This window comes from Seriola lalandi, unplaced genomic scaffold (assembly GCF_002814215.2).
Source record: "Seriola lalandi dorsalis isolate HSWRI2012SDOR001 ecotype SW California unplaced genomic scaffold, Sedor1 jcf7180002054583, whole genome shotgun sequence".
Lineage (NCBI taxonomy): Eukaryota > Metazoa > Chordata > Actinopteri > Carangiformes > Carangidae > Seriola > Seriola lalandi.
The window spans coordinates 464,212-483,881 of record NW_019525136.1 but is presented as its reverse complement, the minus strand read 5'-3'; the positions used below and the strand labels follow the sequence as shown (position 1 = coordinate 483,881).

General features: G+C 42.9%; 3 protein-coding genes across 7 annotated transcripts in view; 2 read left to right on the top strand and 1 right to left on the bottom strand.

Annotated features, from left to right (window-relative positions):
• The window catches only part of zup1 (zinc finger containing ubiquitin peptidase 1), a 21,280-nt gene extending 17,688 nt beyond the window's left edge, over positions 1-3,592 (top strand). For all 3 annotated transcript variants that reach the window (XM_023418668.2, XM_087177205.1, XM_023418666.2), the window contains 2 exons: positions 2,401-2,621; positions 3,436-3,592. In XM_023418668.2, coding sequence (XP_023274436.1) covers positions 2,401-2,621; positions 3,436-3,483 — 269 coding nt within the window. In that variant the 3' untranslated portion in view covers positions 3,484-3,592. The remainder of the gene's footprint in view (positions 1-2,400; positions 2,622-3,435) is intronic.
• Positions 3,593-5,146: 1,554 nt separating this feature from the next.
• LOC111664175 (amine sulfotransferase-like) lies at positions 5,147-14,014 on the top strand. Of its 2 annotated transcripts, none has more exons than XM_023418669.2 (7): positions 5,147-5,562; positions 5,838-6,122; positions 6,423-6,637; positions 8,867-8,993; positions 9,081-9,175; positions 9,281-9,461; positions 12,575-14,014. In XM_023418669.2, exons 2-7 carry the CDS (start codon positions 5,843-5,845, stop codon positions 12,697-12,699), a joined length of 1,023 nt encoding a protein of 340 aa, XP_023274437.1. In that variant the 5' UTR covers positions 5,147-5,562; positions 5,838-5,842; the 3' UTR covers positions 12,700-14,014. The 2 variants fall into 2 exon arrangements, with proteins under 2 accessions (XP_023274437.1, XP_023274439.1); XM_023418671.2 differs by having other exon boundaries at positions 5,155-5,562; positions 5,838-5,999.
• Positions 14,015-16,087: 2,073 nt separating this feature from the next.
• The window catches only part of rwdd1 (RWD domain containing 1), a 3,813-nt gene continuing 230 nt past the window's right edge, over positions 16,088-19,670 (bottom strand). The window contains exons 2-7 of one of the 2 annotated variants that reach the window (XM_087177204.1): positions 19,249-19,314; positions 18,981-19,111; positions 17,242-17,385; positions 16,845-16,974; positions 16,687-16,752; positions 16,088-16,385 (exon numbers count right to left, since the gene is read on the bottom strand). In XM_087177204.1, coding sequence (XP_087033330.1) covers positions 16,273-16,385; positions 16,687-16,752; positions 16,845-16,974; positions 17,242-17,385; positions 18,981-19,111; positions 19,249-19,314 — 650 coding nt within the window. In that variant the 3' untranslated portion in view covers positions 16,088-16,272. Of the gene's footprint in view, positions 16,386-16,686; positions 16,753-16,841; positions 16,975-17,241; positions 17,386-18,980; positions 19,112-19,248; positions 19,315-19,670 lie in introns of both variants that reach the window. The other variant, XM_023418674.2, reaches the window with a different exon arrangement.

Sequence of the window (19,670 nt, the reverse complement as noted above, 5' to 3'; positions counted from 1 at the left end):
CCCCGCCTCAGTCCCCCATCACACACTCTACAGCTGCACTGACACTCTCCTACCTGTGTCTTTACCTGGGTGATGTTCTCACGCCTCAGCTGATCGGTTGACACATAAAGGTATGTGGAACAGGTCCAAAGCTTAAATGTCAGGTGTTCTACAGCCGTGGTTCTCTTGCTTTAGCTTCAGTCCAGTGAAGCTAACAACTGAGGAGAACATTAACCTGAACTGGGGAGAACATTAAACTGAACTGGGGAGAACATTAAACTGAACTGGGGAGAACATTAACCTGAACGGGGAGAACATTAAACTGAACTGGGGAGAACATTAAACTGAACTGGGGAGAACATTAACCTGAACTGGGGAGAACATTAAACTGAACTGGGGAGAACATTAAACTGAACTGGGGAGAACATTAAACTGAACTGGGGAGAACATTAACCTGAACGGGGAGAACATTAACCTGAACTGAGTTGTACTGCAGCAAGGTGCAGTATGGTCTATTGTTTTTTTTCTACATTAGCTTCATTGCTCTAGAGAGGTCAGTGGATAATAACTCGTCCAGCTTGTAGTTCTAGCTAGAACCGTATTTTTGCTTCAGTCCATGTTCCACCTTCGAGGAGATCTGGGTTTTCCCCTGTAGTCGGTCCATTTATTTCTTGTCCTGGAGCTTTTGATCATGTCACACAGTCTTCATCAGATGTAGCTTCCTCAGTTCTCTCTGTGGCCAATCAGAGTCGACTTAGCGTTGACCTGGAGACAGTTGACAGAACCGTCTCAGCTCATTCACTTACACCAGAGCTGCTGTGTGGAGGTTGAAGGATGTGAGTGTTTACTATGCCATGAGGGTCTAATGACAAGATCTAACTGAGTTGCATCTTGGGAAATGAAGGATCCAGTGTTTTTGAAGCTTGACCCACACAAGGGAGTGAAACCTCTGCTGCTTCAGTTTGGACTGTTATTTTTACAACTCTGTCCCTCATCAGTTCTCCAGCTAAATTAATTTCTTTATTTCTCCTTTAATACAGTTTTAGAGTGTGAGACTCAATCATTTCAGGTCTGCTGCTGCAGAACTACCAGCCAGATAATGATCTTTCCTCTCTCCCTCTGCACTGCTTTGGCTCTTCTCCAAACAGATCCTTTACAACGTTTTCAGAAACCTTGGAAGCATGTTAAAGGCCAGGTAATCAGGTCTGCCTTCAGCAAATCTCTCTAATCCCTTCTCCTGATAACAGAGGTCAGGTTTCCTGTTTACATTGACATGTCTGACATCAAGTTTCTGCAAGAGTCGGGTTATTTCAGTACATGTAAACACTGACTGTGGAGAGCAGGAGAGGTGGGGAGCAGTTCCACATTTTTCACTCTTATGTTTGTTCTTGCTGATTCCACCTACATCTGTGTGTGTGTGTGTTGTACAGAGACGTTCACTCTGAGGAGAGTTGAGGAACTTATTCTTTAATCAGACAGTTTTATGGTGATAATCAAATGTTGGGCGCATCTCCTGGCTGGGGTTAGGAGTAAAAACATGGTTTTAGGGTGAAAGGTCAGCATACTGAACATAGCACAGTGACTGAAGTGCCATTGTACCATCTGTGAAAGAGTACTTGTATTTGCTGCTGTTAATAATAAACCTGTGTGGGCTGTTACTTTTACAGATTATCCCTGTTTCACAGGAAGTAATTGAGGACAATGTGTCCACAAGCTGATGGAACAAATAGGGAACTTTTCCACCAACTCATCTCTCTTCATTAGACACTGTCCCAGACACCATGTGTCAGAGGAGCTCAGTGAAGTGTGAAATGTGCAGTAGACAGATTTCACCACAGTGAGTGAGAGGCTTTAAGAAGGGCTTCGTTAGAGAGAGCACACAGCAGCTGAACCGCAGATAAATACTGTGGTCACCTCAGGACGTGATCATTATAGTGTTCATATACAGGTTGAGTGTATAGATATATGTTTGTTTGTTTGTTGTGAGGCCTGGAGAATAACAACATGTCATGACTCGGTGCAGTGTGACAGAGCTGTCAGCACAGTTCTTTAACTCCTCCTCATGTTAAACAGGCTCCTGCAGTTTTTATCAAACAAACAGGAGGAAACTGACTTTGTTGGGGACTATTTTCAGCAGCGGAATAATCCACATTTGGTCCTGTAGAGCGTATTTACAGCAGCAGGAAGGTGTGTGTGAACTGTTACCTCCATATTTAAACGATATTGTGTCTCGCCCGTCTGTGACAGTCGGCTTCTCATTCTACATCCCTCCAGTGTCTCTGTTCAGAACAGCTTGAATCACATCTGCCTTCCAACAAAGTCGGAAATCACCTCGCAAGACCTAGTTCTCATCCAGCGTCATTGTCCCCCTCTCCTCTCCTCTGCCTGGTCTCCCTCTCCTCACCCTGTGTCCTCCTGCAGGTCACAGCCGCTCTATTGTGGGCTTGGAGCAGAAGAAAAACGGGAACCTGTGCCTCCTGGTTCTGGATCCTGGCTCCTCGGCATCAGACACCAGGAAGCTGATGAGCAGGAACACCGTCTCCACAGCCGTCCGCCACGTCAGGAAGTTCCCCGGCAGCCTGAAGCACAAACAGTACCAGGTGGTGGCTGTGCAGGGGGTGTTGACTGCGGAGGAGAAACAGGTGAGACGCGTGACACACCTGCTGAGGGTCGGAGTGAAGTCGGATTAAAGGTGAAACTGGCCCGTTAGATGCTTCAGGTTGATCGTTAGTCCTGCAGCGATGCTCCTTCACTGTGACGTCATCACGAGTCACTAAACAAAGACCTTGTTGAAGGTCTTTAATCTTTGAATTAGAGGTTCAGTGAAGTTTGGATACACACTATAAATGCTGGGTTGTTTTAATAACCCAGCTGCTGGGTTCTGACATTAAGTTAAATATAGTGACCCAGCACCATGGGTTGAAGATGCACCTCAAAATCACGGGCTGGATCGTTCTTCACAGTCCACCATTTTTACGCAGTTTAGGCCACCAAAAGAAAGATGATGAGAAACATCAATTTGAAATTAATTTTATAGATTTTAAATGTATTGGAACTTATACATGGCTAACTTGATATTTTTTGGTTGTAGCAATAAAAGAATGGCTGGGACATTATGTGCTTGTTTCAAGAAGAAGAAGAAGAAGTTAACTGACATTAAATAAGTCATTTAAATCCCAGTGATAGAGAGAACCCAGAATTTGGGGTGTTTTTTTTTTTTCATTCCACTTCTTGGTAGCTTTAAATTCAACAACATTTTTACCCAACATGCTGCGGGTCACACCTATAACCCAACCCTGCTGGGTTAAAACACCCCATGGCTGGGTCAGTTCCCTTTTTGACCCATCACTGGGTTACCAAAACAGCTGAGATTGGCTTACCTTTTAACCCTGCAGCTTTAGAGTGTAAATAAACGCTGTTTGTCTGTGTATCAGCTCATTGTGTTTGTTCTTTCAGAGGAGCATCTTGAACTCCGGGATGTTGTGTGCTGAGCGGATCCCGTGAACAGAAAACACACTTCTGCTTTTACTGTGAACACATCTGATTTACCTCTTTTATTTAATGTCGTCATTTTGTACTTTTTAAATGTTTTAAATAAACTATTTTCCCTCCATGCGTCCAGTCATCTACCTCACACATCGTCAACAAGCAGATATCAATTTGAGCTAAAAATAAGCACAAATGAAAACATCAAATATTTGTCATCGTAAGTAATTGACCTCCTGTGCACAGCTACATCATCACTCAGGCTCTGTTAGCTGTAGGAGTCACATGACAGGTTGAACAGAGGTCATGTGTGTGTAACCACAGTGTGATGAGTGGCTGTAAGTGAAGTAAAGCTGAAGGTCCAGCAGCTGTTCAGGGGCCTCCTGCTGTGCTTCATGAAGAGTTATGACATGTTTGCTACAATAAAACAGGAACCTTCAGGCTGCCAGAGCAGATGAGCTCTTTCACTGCACTTATCACATGTTTAATGAGTGTGTCTGTTCGTCAAGCTCAACTACAGTGAGCCTGAGGTGAGACCACGTCATGGAGGTTGTATCAGGCAACTGCTCAGTCACTCAGCCTCTGACACGACCTCCGTCATGACGATCAGGGCTGCGTTTAATGACTATTTCTATATTATGAGCTCGTGAATGGAAACATGACAGTTCACTCACCTCACCAAGTTTAAAAAAAGACAAAAATAGTCTGGTTTCGTCACCATTTGCCTCTGAAGATTGTTACTTGCTGTTAAAAGATGCAGAATAAACTAGAAAGTGGATTTTGAATAAGTTAATTAACACAGGATGACTCTGTGACACGTTTTACCGACAGTCAGGCAGCGACAGTGTGAGGTCACAGCTGTAGATGTGAACAGAACAAACGGTCTTCAAACACTGTGGGAGGTTTGTGGACCTGCAGTCCAGTCCAGAACCTGTACACGGTCTTGACATAAACTGTTGCCCCCTCACAGTCCCACGGTCCAGATGTGCGAAAGCTGATCCTGCTGCCAGATGAGCCTCGACTGACGTGGGGGAAACACTAACGCTTTTGTATTTGCTGACTGTGTTGAACTGCTTGGACAGATTCAGTGTGTAAATAAAAAAAGAATCATTAATTACATCAACTGCAATTAAAGGGACAGTCCACCAATTTATTCATTTTCAGCCAATGAAAACAGGGCTATGATGTCATCCTTGAAGTCTGAGAAAATGACCCTGATGATGTCATTGGGATTAATTCAGCTTGGACAAATTGATAACAGTGATTAAACTAGGGGGTGTAGGGTCTGACAGATGTATCAGACATTAATGCATTATGGGAAATATAAAATCCGGGTTATTAGAGCAGAGGCTATAATTCATCAGTTTTCTTACCAAACCCTCAGTGGATTTTAAACGATGTTAACAGTGACTGTGCTGGATCAACAGTCCAGGACCAAAGCAGAGTGCGGAGAGTTTGAGGCTCTGTGGTTCATGTGAGGTGAAGCGGTTCAGGGGTTCAGCCTCTGGACTGTTTGTTCTGGTGAGTGTGTGTATGTTCTGCATACTTCTCTGTAAAGTGCTGCTTATGCAACATCAGAACCTTGTTTGGGTTTTGATGTTGCATAAGCAGTTTGAGCTTTTTCCTGTATCAGTTCCCTGTGGCGGTCTCAGCTGGGACAGCGCTACAGTCACTTCATCTCCCGCGCTAATCACTTGACCCACTGCGCCGCTGACTGAGTGACCTCCTTCCTTCCTTCCTTCCTTCCTTCCTTCCTTCCTTCCTTCCTTCCCTCTTTCTTTCCTTCCTTCCTTCCTTCCTTCCTTCCTTCCTTCCTTCCTTCCTTCCTTCCTTCCTTCCTTTCCTCCTCTCCTCCGTCATCACTCTGTTTGCTGAGGGCGCGTTGGACTCGGAGATGCTTTTCTTGACAGTGCGTAAAAACGCGCGTTCCACGCGCATCTCCAGCGTTGAGCAGAGGAAAAGAGGAGGGACCTCCGGCCTCCGCAGCTCTGCCACTGATCTGGGTTCATATAAGGTGTTTCCTGCTGGTGGCAGTGAGATCATATCAGACACACTGGACGTGGTTCCTCCAGTCGGACAGAGGAGCGAACAGAGCAGGTAGGAAACATGTTGATAGAGGCACGCGGACAGATTAGTGCGCGCGCTCTACAGTGTGACTTTATTTCTGCTGTTGAAACTGGGAAAGTCAGTTGACTGAAACTCAAGACACGTTAGTGATTAGTTAGTGTTAGTGTTTCCGCTGGTGACTGTAGATGAACTGAGACCAATGTAAACACAGGAATCAGTTAAGCTGTATTAACAAAGTGCTGTTGTGCTTTCACTAGAGAAGAGACAGGTAAAGAAAACACACCTGTGCTTCTGTTGTGCTTCAGTTATCATGGATTTAAATGATGCCAAGACTCACAACCACGAACTGGTGCCGCACAAAGGCTTCAAGCTGATCAGCGGGACTCATGATCCGGAGGATGTGGACCAGATTTACAACCTGGAGATCAGAGACTCTGACGTGTTTGTCGTCACATACCCGAAATCAGGTGAGAGGAACATAGAGATGGAAGACTCGTGTTGCACACACACAGAGGAGGCACCAGGCTTTGCTGCAGGCTCCATCACATACACTGTTGTGTCCAGTGTCACGCAGTGGGAGTGCACTAAAGGTCAGTGCGGTTTGTGGCGCTCTCAGCATAGTGGAAGGAACAAGGCTGATTAGTATGTACAGCATTTCCAGATGAATGTCCTGCTATTTTGTGTGTAACAAATTGATTTCAGCAGAGAGCAGGGTATCAAACCATCAGCTAGACAAGTGAGTATTGTGAAAACACTCCAAGAGAAATCAGGACAAAGGTCCTCAGAGCGGAGAGGAGAGGTGTGCTCATACACCAGGCTGACCTAATTGCTGCCATTGTACACACAGAGTCTGGGGGATGGAAATGAGGCCTGTCTGCTCTGTCTGACAGGGACCATCTGGATGCAGCAGATCCTGCTGCTCCTGGAGATGAAAGGAGATGTGATGGCCATCAGCAAGCTCAATAAGTTCTCCAACGCAGATCTCATCCCCTGGATCGAAGTGAACGGCAACAGACAGGCGTTCATCACGGCCCCGTCACCCAGACTGAGGGTCACCCACCTGCAGCACCAGTTCATGCCTCCTGCTCTGAGCCAGAGGGGCAAGGTCAGCTCTTTAAACAACTGTATCTCACCTGCACCTAAACCTAAAGATTTTACTTTAGGTTCCTCCATTTAGCATTCATGAGCAGTATATAAACATATACTCATGCAGTTGAAAGCAGATATAATATTATGTTAAAGCTCCATATTCTCCTTTTCTCATGTGTTTTATTTGAAGCGTTGATCCATTAGAAGATATATTTGTAGTTTTAAGAACCAAAAACCATCTCAGTGTAGTTTTACATTTCCTCTCATCTTCTCTCTGGAGCTTTAGTAACAACAGGGTGGTGAACCAATCAGAAGAGAGGAGGCTCTGAGCCTCTGTTTTCTGAGTGATCAGATAAAAATAAAGCAGTTTTCAGGAAAACACTCAGAGAAACCAAATCCTGCAAGGTTGCAGGGTGGGTCCAGGTGGGCGGGGCTTGGGGCATGACTGAGAGCGGTGACTGCCTAACGGCTGGTTTTAAGGCTTAGTTTCTGAATACAGGCAATACAGATTTATAATCAAACAACACATGGACATCTACCTTTATACTATATGGGACCTTTAAATGTTTATCAATATTTAGTTTTTGTTCTTCATATTTTATATGGTTCCAGCTGTGTTTTACTATATTGTCGTTCATCATCACACAGTAACACTTAGATCAGATTACAGCTGCATTAAAAACTAAGTTATCACATAATTATTACTGATTAGATTAGACAGACTAAATAGGTGACTTAGAGTGCTGCCAACAAAAATCTCATTAAGCTGTATCACTAATGTCCTTCATGCTTTTCTCTTTGAGGCAGACAGTTTATCGCTGGTCTTCCATCAGTTGGTCAACTTCCTGTCTTCACAATATGTGTCACATATTAAAGGACAAATTCATATCTTTTCAAGTTTGCCTAAGAACAACACTCATATACTCACAAGCTAGATCAGAATGCACAGTCCCTGTTCCACCTGAGTTCACATGAAAGTCCGGCAGTCTGCATCAAACCAGCATCTCCCCAACTTCCTCTGTTTAGAACCAAATGTTCTCTTTCTGTTTCCACTGACTGTGGAGGGATAGTTAATAACTGTGGAAGATATGAAAACTCATATTAGTTTCAGCTGAACCATGTCCCCATCACTTACTTTGAAATTGTTTAGAAATCGTTCTACAGCCAGTATAGATATGATGAATGATTAATGCAACCAACATGCACCAGACCTCAAAGAAAAAAAATCAATTTCATAGATATTCTGGATTGAACCCCACAATGCGATGGCTTCTTCTCTGGCATAATTCTACGTTTATAGAACACCAACGCTACCCTCTTGGCTTTTATTTTGAAATATTTCCCTTTACTACTAAAAAAAAGGAATATGCAAACACAGAATTGGACTGTTTCTTCCAATGGGACGTTGTTGTTTTTCCATTTTTTAATTCTGACAAGAAAAAGGTTTTTACATTTTTGGTTCAAAACGAAAGTTACAGAAATACAGTGGGGTTTTTTTTTTTCGTTTTTTGTTTTTGTTTTAAAAGGAAAAAATGAACTGCCTGAATGTACACTAATTATGAGGGCAGGCTAAACAATAGAAACATCTCTGTGTATGAAGTACGACAGTTTAACATCAGCTCAGACTACATCCTTCATAGTGACCACACAGGTGAAGCAACACCTGAAACAGCTTCTTTCCCAAAATAAGTCACTGATTGTTTTTTAAGTACAATACACAGAATGTGTTGTGTCAGCCTTGAGAACGATACCCAACCTCATGCAGAGTGGAAATTTTGTCCCACTGGAGGCTCTGATTCGTCCTCTGGGCTTCGTTAACATCAACAGTAAACTACACGGAAACCTCCTCAGTGGGGGCTGCTTGTTCTGGATCACAGTGTTGGGCTGCGACTGCTGTTCTAAGACCCCGCTGCTCCAGCGACAACACAAACCCCCCGATGTTCAGTGGGTTCACTTTGTTGTGTTGCTCTCTCTTTATCCTGTGTTCCCCTCATGTTTGTTGTAGTTGGTCTTGTGACTTCCTGCCCTGTAGCTGCAGGAAATGCTACACGCCCAAATCATCTCATTAACACTGAGAGGCCAATTTCGGGCCCCAGCAGGGTTGTGGCACGAACACATAGTTATAGGCCGATACACTGATAATGTTGCTTAAATCCAGCAAGGCAGTTATAAGAGTCAGTTAGTCCCCAGTGAACAGGATACAGTTGTACTCCGGTGATGTCCAGGTTTGACCTCCTTTCTTTAGGTGATCTACGTGGCAAGAAATCCCAAAGATGTCCTTGTGTCTTACTTCTACTTCCATAAACTCGCAAACATGTTGGAGACGCCGAAGGATTTCGACGAGTTCTTTGAGAAGTTCATGAGAGGAGACGGTGAGAGCAGCTGTCCTCCACAGAATAATACGTTTTCATGATGAGTGTCCGAAGTGTGGCACTGACATTGTGCTCTGTTCATTGCAGTGTTTGGGTGCAGCTGGTTTGATCACGTTAAGACCTGGTTCTCTCACAAGGATGATATGAACATGTTGTTCATCACGTATGAAGAAATGATCCAGGTATGACTCAAATCATCTCCGTCTCACCACGTCCGGTCATATCGTCTGTTGTAGCATCAGTGTGCTTTAGAAAGAGATCGTCCATGGTACTGTGTTGTTGCTCAGGACCTGCAGTCTGCAGTGGAGAGGATCTCCTCGTTCCTGGGGAAAGAGCTGACTGACGAGCAGCTGGCCAACGTGGTGAAACACAGCACCTTCAAGAACATGAAGAAGATCCCTCAGGCCAACTACGAGCAGGTGCCAGGTGACTTGCTCAACCACCACCAGGGCAGGTTCATGAGGAAAGGTAAGAGTCTTTACTGCTTCAGGTGCGAACAGGAAGTCAACCTCTACCTAAATATACCCAAGAGGTTCAACTGTCAACCCACAGAATGAATTAATTAAATTATTAAATATGTTTAATAACTGTATACTGATATTACATCCTAACACTGTAAACAGCTTTGGAAACATTTGGTCTGATAACGCAGCCTCTTCATATAACGTGTGTAGCAAGAGGTAGACTGAACAGCCGGGGTGAGACTCAATCTTAGAGCTTTACTGAGCTTATGTTTAAACTGTTGTGTGTAGGATTATTCTGATGGTTTTTAATTTTTAAAAAATGTCACCACCACATACTGAACCTTTGAACACCAGAGTCTGATGCTACACGCAGAGGCTGTAAATCTGCAGTAACCCACTTTTGGCCACTTGAGGGCAGCAGAAACAAGCTGTAGACACAACACTGACACATTATCATCTTTAAGATATGATACAAACCTGTCAGCAGACGGTTACCTGTTCACACATGCAGCAGACACAGAGCAACATGATCTTTCACTTGGAGTCAGGTTTGTGTCCGCATGATGAATCTGAGTCCAGCGGTCACTCTCAGGCAGCTGTTGCTATAAAGTTCTTTTTTTTTTGCTATCAAATGTTTTTATTTTCCATTTTACCAAATAAGGGCATAAACATAATGATGTAGAGGCCAGTGAACAAAGTGGAACATTATAACCACCCCATCCACAAAACAAACAAAAAAACTAAATATAATATGATAGATAGGGGGGGAGGGAACCCTCCCTCTGACCCGTGGAACACATTATATGGATCTATTAAATGGCCAAGGATGATGGATTGGATGTGGGTCAAGTATGTAGCAGACAAGAGAAATCACAAAAGGCCTTTCATTGCAGCAGCTGCTGAGAGCCACATATTCACGTTCGCCTCTTTAGCCCCATTTTTACGAGCTGTTGAGAACTCCATATAAATAATGTCAAGAAAAGTAAAAAGCCACTGTGTTATGGTCAGGGTGTGTGTGGGGGGGGGGATTCTAACTCATTACAAGCATTTTCTTAGCAGCTGTTAAACCTGCCAGTACTTCACGTTTCTGACATTCAGGGACATTAAGTGAGGAAATGTCATTCAGCAACAAAACCGGTTGCAGGTTCTGGCAACACTCACAGAATTATAATGAATCTGCTGATGGTCAGGATTCATGTGCTCCAGTTAAAGTCATGTACAAGTTCTGGGACCTCTCCCCTCCAAATTCTATCTAATGTGAGCGTTTTGTAGGAGGCTTCATTATAGTGCTGGGACCCGCTGGACACCGTACGTCTTGAGACTCTATTTGCAACAATCAGTTAGTGAAGCGGATGTGTGATAATTCTCTGTGGGTTCATCACTATGAGTGATACCTTTCACATACAAGTAACAGTGTGAGCTATTGGTAATATAAAAGACGGTTTGGTTATGCATGGCAACCCAAACCAACCAAATCCATAAAAACCCACCAGGCTTTCAGTGCTGGGCTTCACTGGGAAGGTGTGACGTGTGGGAGGTTCAAGCGTTTCCACCCAGTCCCACTCCGCACGCACCTTGAGCGACCACTAGGAGTCACTAGGATCACAACTGAAAACACAACTGAATGTTAGGCTGCGGTCCAAAAGTCTTTGCCAGTCTTTATCTGAGCAGCGTCATGATGAGGAAAGGAGCTTCAGTGCTTCCTATCTTATCTCCTTTAGCCTAGGAAACACTGAACCTTCTTTTATGAAAGGGAAGGAGAAAATGCCTTCCCACAATTCCTTGCTGCAACAACATTTAAAGTGATGCACCGTTGTAGTTTCACCACAGCAGAGACACGTAAATGTAGAAATAACAGAGAAACGTCATCATCATAACAAAATGCTACATTAATGTTGTTTCACTAAATCCCCTCCCATCGTGTGAATTTTCTCTACTTAAGAAATGTATAAAATGTTAAAAGCTCCTATGCCAGTAAACTATAAACTTGTCTGAATATGATTTATTCTGGTCTCTTGCTCAGTTCCTAATTTCTATTTAATTATTATTTCAATGGCTCAACTTTCTCTATTTGTATATTTCTTTCATTTATCTTTTTTAAACATTTCAATCCTGTTTGTTTTGTGTTAGTGGTTAGGAAAGGGGGATTTATCGTCCAAGTGTTATAAATAAAGTTAGTTTAAATAAAAATTCCTAGTGTAAGTGCAGTCAGGTTTTTCCTAAGTCTTTATGAATTCTCCTTCACAGCTTTCCTTGACCTCAGGACGTTTTCCATGGAGGTGGAGGAGAGGTGGTTACAGAGGAGATTATTTAGACTGTTCGACCGCAGCCTACACATACACAGGGAGACAGCTGTTTGTTGGAACATATGAGTGAACTGGATGTACTGCTCCTGTGAATCAAACCTCAGGTCTCTGACCCCCTCCACCACCTACTGCACCACCCACACACCACTCAGCAATGACTCTGGTGCTGAGTTTTCAACAGTATTGCAGCTGTAACACTTTTGAGTGTTCGGTGGTTTGTTGTGTTGTTGTGTGAGGAAAACACAAATACTCCTACATACAGGAAGTGTTTTCCACACAGAGGGTCTAATTGCAAGCCATTATATTCCCAAACAAATAGGCAAGGCAAAAAAGCTACCTCTGTAACTCTGGTTCAGCAGAGGTGCACTGCCAGGAGAGGCAAACCAGGCAAATGCTTGGGGCCCCTAGGGGAAAAAGGGCCCCCTGATGGCCCCTCATATTGGCACATTTTACAGTGACAGCTATAAACCCCCTTAAACCTTCCATTAAGACACTATGCAGAGCACTGCTGAGGGGCCCCTGATGATGTGTGCTATAGCCAGTGTCTACCCATTGCCTGCATGTGAGGCGTTTAGGGGACATCTGTAAATTCTTGCGTCTGCCAATAGCCTGCAAGTTAAGGGGATGGTGGAGGTCTAGTAAGATCAGCACCACTGTGCTTCAGTATCTACTCAATCTGACCGTTTGGTTGTAAAACTTAAAGTCACCTTTCAAAGGAGACCAGGGTTATGACTGTAGGACGGGTTGAAGAACAGTAACCTGTTTATTCATGACTACAACCTTCTCCTTCTCCCTCCATGTTCTGTATCAGGGACCATCGGGGACTGGAAGAACCACTTCACTGTGGCCCAGAACGAGATGTTCGACAAGGTCTTCCACAAAGAGATGAAGGACTTTCCTCTGTCGTTTATCTGGGACATCAGGGACATGGAGTGATCCCTTGTTCGTCTCATGACTGACAACACAAAAAGAAGAACACAGTCACAGTTGCAGCTTCATGAACTCTGTGCTATACAGAAGAAAAAAATCTGCTTCTCCTCTTCCTCCTTCAGCCATACAGAGTCTCTCTCTTCATTCCGGGCAGCCAGTGGTTTCCATTCATTTTCGACATTTTAAAATCTATGCAAAAACTGATTTTTGACAAAGTAGAATCAATATTCTCATGGTCATGCAGTAGGTATGTTGTGATGTAGAAAGCCTTGTTTTGTGCTCATGTAAGAAGTGTCAGAGTTGATGTGCAGAGAACAGATACAGCTGGTGGGGTCAGCTCTGTTTAACTGTTGTCACATTTACATTGTTGTTGCTTGGCTCTGCACATGGAGCAGTTACTGTGACAGCAGTAAATGAACCTCTCTGTTCACTGTTAAGCTCTATGCATGTTTAGTTTGTTACTGTAGTGAAAGGCCTCACCTGTGAAGTAGAACTGATCTCATTCATAGTAAACATGTTCTATGGACTGACTTCTCTGGCTGCTAAATATATAGTAGAGTCTGTATTGATGGTCACAGAAATCACAGTTTAAACCTGAAAATGATGAATACATGTTGGAACCACGCTCGCTGTTTGTGTTCAGTGACAGAGTCATGTGGTCTGACCTGCAGGACTGGACTCGAGTCGCACGACTTGGACTCTGAATCCAACTCGAGTCGGGAACCTGAAGACTGACTTCAGACTTGAGAAAATCAAAAAAAGACCAACGACTGGACTTTGACCTCAACACCAACGACTCGTGACGTCATTTGTTCTTCAGCCTCTTGACTCGGACTGACAAATCCTCGACTCTTTGTTTCCATGGCAACAGATACAGTTTGAATCAGCTGAGGTTTGGGCTGCTCATGCTGCAGAGCTGCAGACAAAGGACACACACACACACACACACACACACACACTTCACAGCGACTTGAAACTGCCACAGACAACTTGTCAACTCAGTAACTCCGGGGACATATTCATTAACACTGTATATTCATGTATGTTGAACAATATTAATGATATTTTTATGAAGATTACATTAAAGTGAACATACTGTGGTGTGACAGTACAATGTGGGAATCATTAGAGGAGGACAGAGCTGGCTTATGGAAGAACAACACTGTCGAACACTGACTTCCAACACTGATGTTTAGTCCTGTTAACTTATGTTCAACCATCGTGTTACCTGATGTAAATTATATATTTTCAATATTACACTGTATTTTATTCACTTCTTATATGACTGTTTGTGTAAAGACAATAAACACTGATGCACTGAGAGGTTTGTGACTGTGTCGTCTTTCATCCGTGTGTCCAGTGACTGTACCCTGTCTGAACCCTGCACAGCAGTTTCACACACATCATCATTTGCTGCCACAGCTGATCGTTAGTGATGTGTGACTAAAGACTTTACATTTTATCAAAGGTTAAATTTTGCATTGTGCGATGTTGGTTGCCATGGACACCACCGTTTAAGGACTCTATGAGATACGTATGAGAAATGTCATCACCCAAAAGGGTTTAAATGAAGTCACCAGGGGAACAGACTGAGAGGGATGTGGACTCAGAGCCTGGTCTGGATCAGGAACTGCTGCTGTTCACACCTGGCAGTGGGTTACAGTGTCTCTACATGCAAATAAACACGTACATCATTTCTGTTAAGAGCACGTGTGTTGTTGTTTTTAATCGGCAGGAGGCAACAATGCACTTCCTGTGCCAAATTAAAAGAGGAGGAAGAAGAAATTAAAACAACTCAGACTGGGTCTAGTCCTCCAGACAAACCACCTGTAACTCCTGAACAGCTTGCCATAGTCTTTGATCCTGTTCCATCTGGTGTATCCATGTTCTCGATGTTCCTTCTACTGATGCAGCTGACTCACCAGATTGAAAAGTGAGCTTTAAGCTTTCTCTGTGGTATTGTTTCTGTTTCACCTAGTAAAGCTTTTTTTGAAAAGTTGTGTAAACAATTTATGCTGGAAAAAAAGAATAAAAATGTTTTTGGTCAATAAGGTGAAGGTTTCATTTCAAATCATTCACCCATGTCACCCAGTTAGATCTCTTTCTGTCACATTCAGAAATGAGACTGACATAAGCTCTACTTCCTGCGGTTGTCATACTGACACTGTAGAACGTCTGTTTTGGGAGTGTATACCTACCTGTAAACTATATCTGAAGGTTTGTCCTGTAGCTTTGAGCTTCTTTTGGAAAATGTATTTTTTGGTTTCTTAAGGATCAAAACAAAATATGAAAAGAAATATTTTTTAATCAATTGAATTATATAATTTTGCAAAGTTTTAAGTTTTACATTCATAAATGAAAATGCTAAAATGAAACCTCATTTTCGTGTTTATAAATATATATTTATATATATATATTATAAATATTTTCATCTTTGCAAAGTTTGCTTCAATCTAAGATAGATAAAGACCGTTAATGTGATGCTGATTAATGGTTAACACCTGTGAAACGGACTGATACATGTAGTTAAAAGTCCCAGTGCTGTTGTTCTCTATCAGCACTCAGGGAATGACTCTCGGCCAATCAAATTACTTGGTCGGAACTAACTGTTGTATAATATTTGCTTTCCATCAGAGTTAGTTTGGTTAACTAGTATTGGTATCTGTATCTACAGTGGACACATGAGGTTATTTAGTAAGGTAGACTGGTTTAGGACCAGCATGCACCTGGATGGGCCAATGTTTTTTTTTTTTTTTTTTTTTTTTACCAGAGCAGGAGAGGCAGCAGGAAACATGATCGCTTTGTCCCTTGGATTGCTGTTCGTTTGGACGAATAAATCAAAAAGAAAACACATTGGCTTTGTTTGGACAATATATTCTTTTGCATGCGTAAACCACATCTCCCATGGTGCATCAGTGGCCTTGTGATTTTTGTAAGACTTAGATTTGTTTGAAAGACAAATGGCAACTACACCTACGTTTAGCTTTAATCACCAGCTGCTTTGCAGATGAAGACTTTACAAACAAATAACATGATGAGTTTATAAAGTGTGATGTACATGGTTACACGCAGATGAACTTTAAATCAAACTGTTCAAACCTCCTCCTGAACATCAAGAATAAAACTACAATATAAACGAGTCAGTCTCCATGAAGAAGCTTCAATCATGAACTTTGATGGAACATTTTTCTGTCACTACTTCTCTGACCTAAACAAAATGTATTAATCTTACTTGTAATGGTAAGTGAATATAATTATTTATTGTGGTAATGATGCTATAACTTCAGCATCTGAATCCTGCGGCCATTCTTGATGTTACACTGCCCTCTTCTGGCCGAACGAGGAGTCCGTCACTGGGACGTCCTGCAGGTCAAACAGCACCAGAGCCAAGTCAGACATTTATCTGGTCACTTTAATGGGTCAGGCATAGAAACAGACACTGGTGGGTGTGTATGTGGGTGTGTTGGGTTTGTATAAGAGTCTTTAAAAAACGAACACGGCTGTTGGGTGTGTCTGTCAGGCGATCGCGTCCCAGAGAGGAGCAGCACGGTCCTGTCAGTCCTCAGTCCTCCTCCTGCCTCAGTCCTCATCACTGCCCATCTCTAAAGGGTCAAAGTCTGGGTCGTCCTCATCCAAGTCCAAGTCCTCAATGTCCTGGAACAGTGACTCATCCACTTCAACGTTGTTTCCAGCTGCAGAAGAAGAAAGCAGTGCGTGTGTCAGACTAAGACCTCCTCAGATCTGCCGCTGTACTCTCAGACATGTTCGTACCAAAGAACATACATGTGATTCATTTATCAGCTGATATTTTAACCTTTTGTACAATTTCAGTGTCTTATAACATCATCGTCTGGACCACAAACCAACTTATATTTCACTTATGGAATTAAAGGTGTTTATGCTTTTGTCCATTTAAATTGAATTAAATGAAACAGATTCAATTATTTTCACATAACATCATTAACAGCCTGAGATTCAGAAACACTCTTTTACCGTCTTCAAGGAACTGAATGTCTGACGTGTCCAGGTTGTGGTCTGTCTCAAACAGCTGTTTACCTGGTGAGGGAAAGATCACATGTTCACCAGTTCATATGTTGATGTCATCAACTTTGCAGGTTGTGAGCTTCGACTGTAAAGTGTTTGTGTACCAGTGAGTTTGGTTTTTCCCGCCTGCTCCTCCTCCTTCTGCTTCTTCCTCCTCAGCTCAGCCATGTCCAGCTCAAACTCAGCTTTCCATGCCAGGAAGTTTTCAATGGTCACCACGGTGCCCTGGAACGCCACCTGTTAGACACAGACACACACACACACACACACACACACACACACACACACACACACACACACACACACACACACACTTATTTAATTTTACTATTGACTTTTTGCTCATTTTACTTCTTTTATCTTTGACACTGGCAACATTGTTCACCTGACATTCATTCATAAAGCTTAGTGAATTTAACTGATTTGAACTGAGAGAGAAAGATGTATACTGTATACATATTTACACAGCACATAAATAAGCTTTATATATTATCCAGCTCTTACCTTCTCTGCTTCCTCTGCCTCTCTCTCTTTCCGCCTCTTCTCTTCTTCTTGTCTGTTTTTCATCAAATCCACAATTTCGTTGAGTTTCTCCTGAACAGCTGTGACCAGAGTGAAGATCATCACCATGCCCAGGTTTTCTTCTGCCTGCAGTGACCACACACACACATGTAGGATGATGATACTGGTACATTGTGTCAGATCAGGAGATGGTTGCTTAGTAACATTATGTATATTTTCATCAGACAGCAGCTAGTTAATGTCGTCACCTCCTGATAGACCTGCCATGAGTTTATTTACTGCAGAATGGAGCCAGACTTTTTCATACTAGTTCTCCAGCGATGTTGGGAGAGAACTAACAGTATTCCACCACCTCTTGTGTCAAGTGTGCATGCAGCCTGTTGCAGCTGCTCCTGCTCATTTCCTCATTTTTCCAACTTATCTTTTTTTTTAGAGAAAGAGAGAAGAGATACTTCTGCTGTTTTTTCATTGTGGGATTTAATTTTTTTGTGAGTGTAGTCTGATGCGTTTTCATTCAGCTTCGCTACCACAGAACAGTAACTTCAGTCGCACTGTTTACATAAGAGCAGCTGATCGTGCTGACGCCGGTTGGCGTGGCGACCAGGGCAACGGACATTGCTGCAGAAATCTGGAGGTGGGCACATAGACGATGCAGAGGAGGGAGGAGGTGGCAGGGGAAGAGAGCTGGGACAACAGAGACTGATGAAGACGAGCCTGTCTTCCTCCTATCGTCATGGGCAACCTGAGATCACTGGTGGAACTAGTGGATATGAGGTCGAGACATGGTTACAGGAAGATCCTCCAGATCACGTCTCTACCATGGACAGCTTTCAGGCGGTTCAGGCGGACGGGAGGGAAATATTCCTGCAGCCCAGACAGTGAACTGTTCATACTACAAACCCTCCGCTCACCTGGCAACCATGTGCGACGTCCTCCACTCTGCACCCCAGTGCTTTCTTCATGATCTTCAGGGACATCAATCAAGGGACACTCTGCACGTGATTTCTTTGCACATTTGTACATTTTACCAAGCTACATTTTAACTCCCTTATTGAGTATAGACCTCCAAGTAACCTGAGGTGATCTACTGGTGGTTTATTGAAGGTTCCCAGCAACAGCCAGAGGAAAATTGGGGATAAAAGTTTTATTATTTATTTATTTATTATTTCTAAATTTTAATTTTTTTTTTATTATTATTCCATCTCATTTTACATTCTCATTTTACATGTTTTTATGTTCATTTAGTTTTTTCATCTGAAGCACTGGTCCATGTAATTTCTTTCTTGTAAAGCACTTTTTGATACATTTATTGTATCAAAGGTGCTATACAAATTAAGTTTATTATTATCATTATTAATAGTAATTTAAGATAAACACAAGAAACTTAGCTATTCACTTATTGAGTATGTATTATTACTACTTTTTTTTTTTAAACTTATTTTCGTCCTCTTTCGAACTGTGTGTTCGAACTTGAAACAAGGGAATTTCCCTGTAGGGATCAATATGGTTTTTCTGATTGTGACATTAATGTAAAGATAGGGTACGCCATCATGAAGCAAGAAAAAGACCATTCTCAGTTTTGGTTTCTGACTGTTTTCTCAGAGGTGAACACAGGACAAGTGATTTACATGACACAGAAACATCAGAGCACAGTGAACAGAGCCAGAGCAGAGATACAGGAATGGATGTGGCCTAAGGAGATCAGACTGTAATGGACAGACCTGCTGCTGCAGTAAGGTGAGGATGTCCTCCACGTCCTGGTCCTCCAGGTTCTCCTGGGAGTGGATCTCCCACAGCGGAGCCTCATCTGGGTATTTCTCTACATATGTGAACTTGAGTGTTGCTTCCACAGCTGCAGCGAGAAAACAGACAGATCATGTGATCACAGTCTTCATCATCAGAGCCATGACATTACTATGAACTGAGTGACACTTCATAACTGTTTGTTTTAACAGCCATGTGTGCAGTGGATGACGTGAGTGTACTCACTTTCCCCATGTTCTCCTGCATCTGATGTGACAGTGATGGTGAAGCTGGTGGGTTCATCTGAAAGCACTGAAAACACACAGGAGTCAGTGAGTCCACGAACAGGTCTGCCTCAGTCCTCCATAGTGGATCTGAGTCTGTGTTCACCAAGCTGTCAGCACAGACACTGCTCTGCTCTGAGGACAAGAACAGCTACACATGACTCACTATGTTTCACTGACTGTGCGGCTACAGTTTACTGAAGTCTGAGGCTCAGCCGATGGATCCTACCTCATACATATATTTACATATATCTTATAACAGAGCAGCCCCTCTTTCATGAACCTGTCCGTGTCATATGTTCTTCGGTATGTGCAGAATTACAGCTCCACTGTAGAGTTAACTGTTAGCCTGGGAGCTAGCTGCCCTCTCCCTCCTGCCCCCCC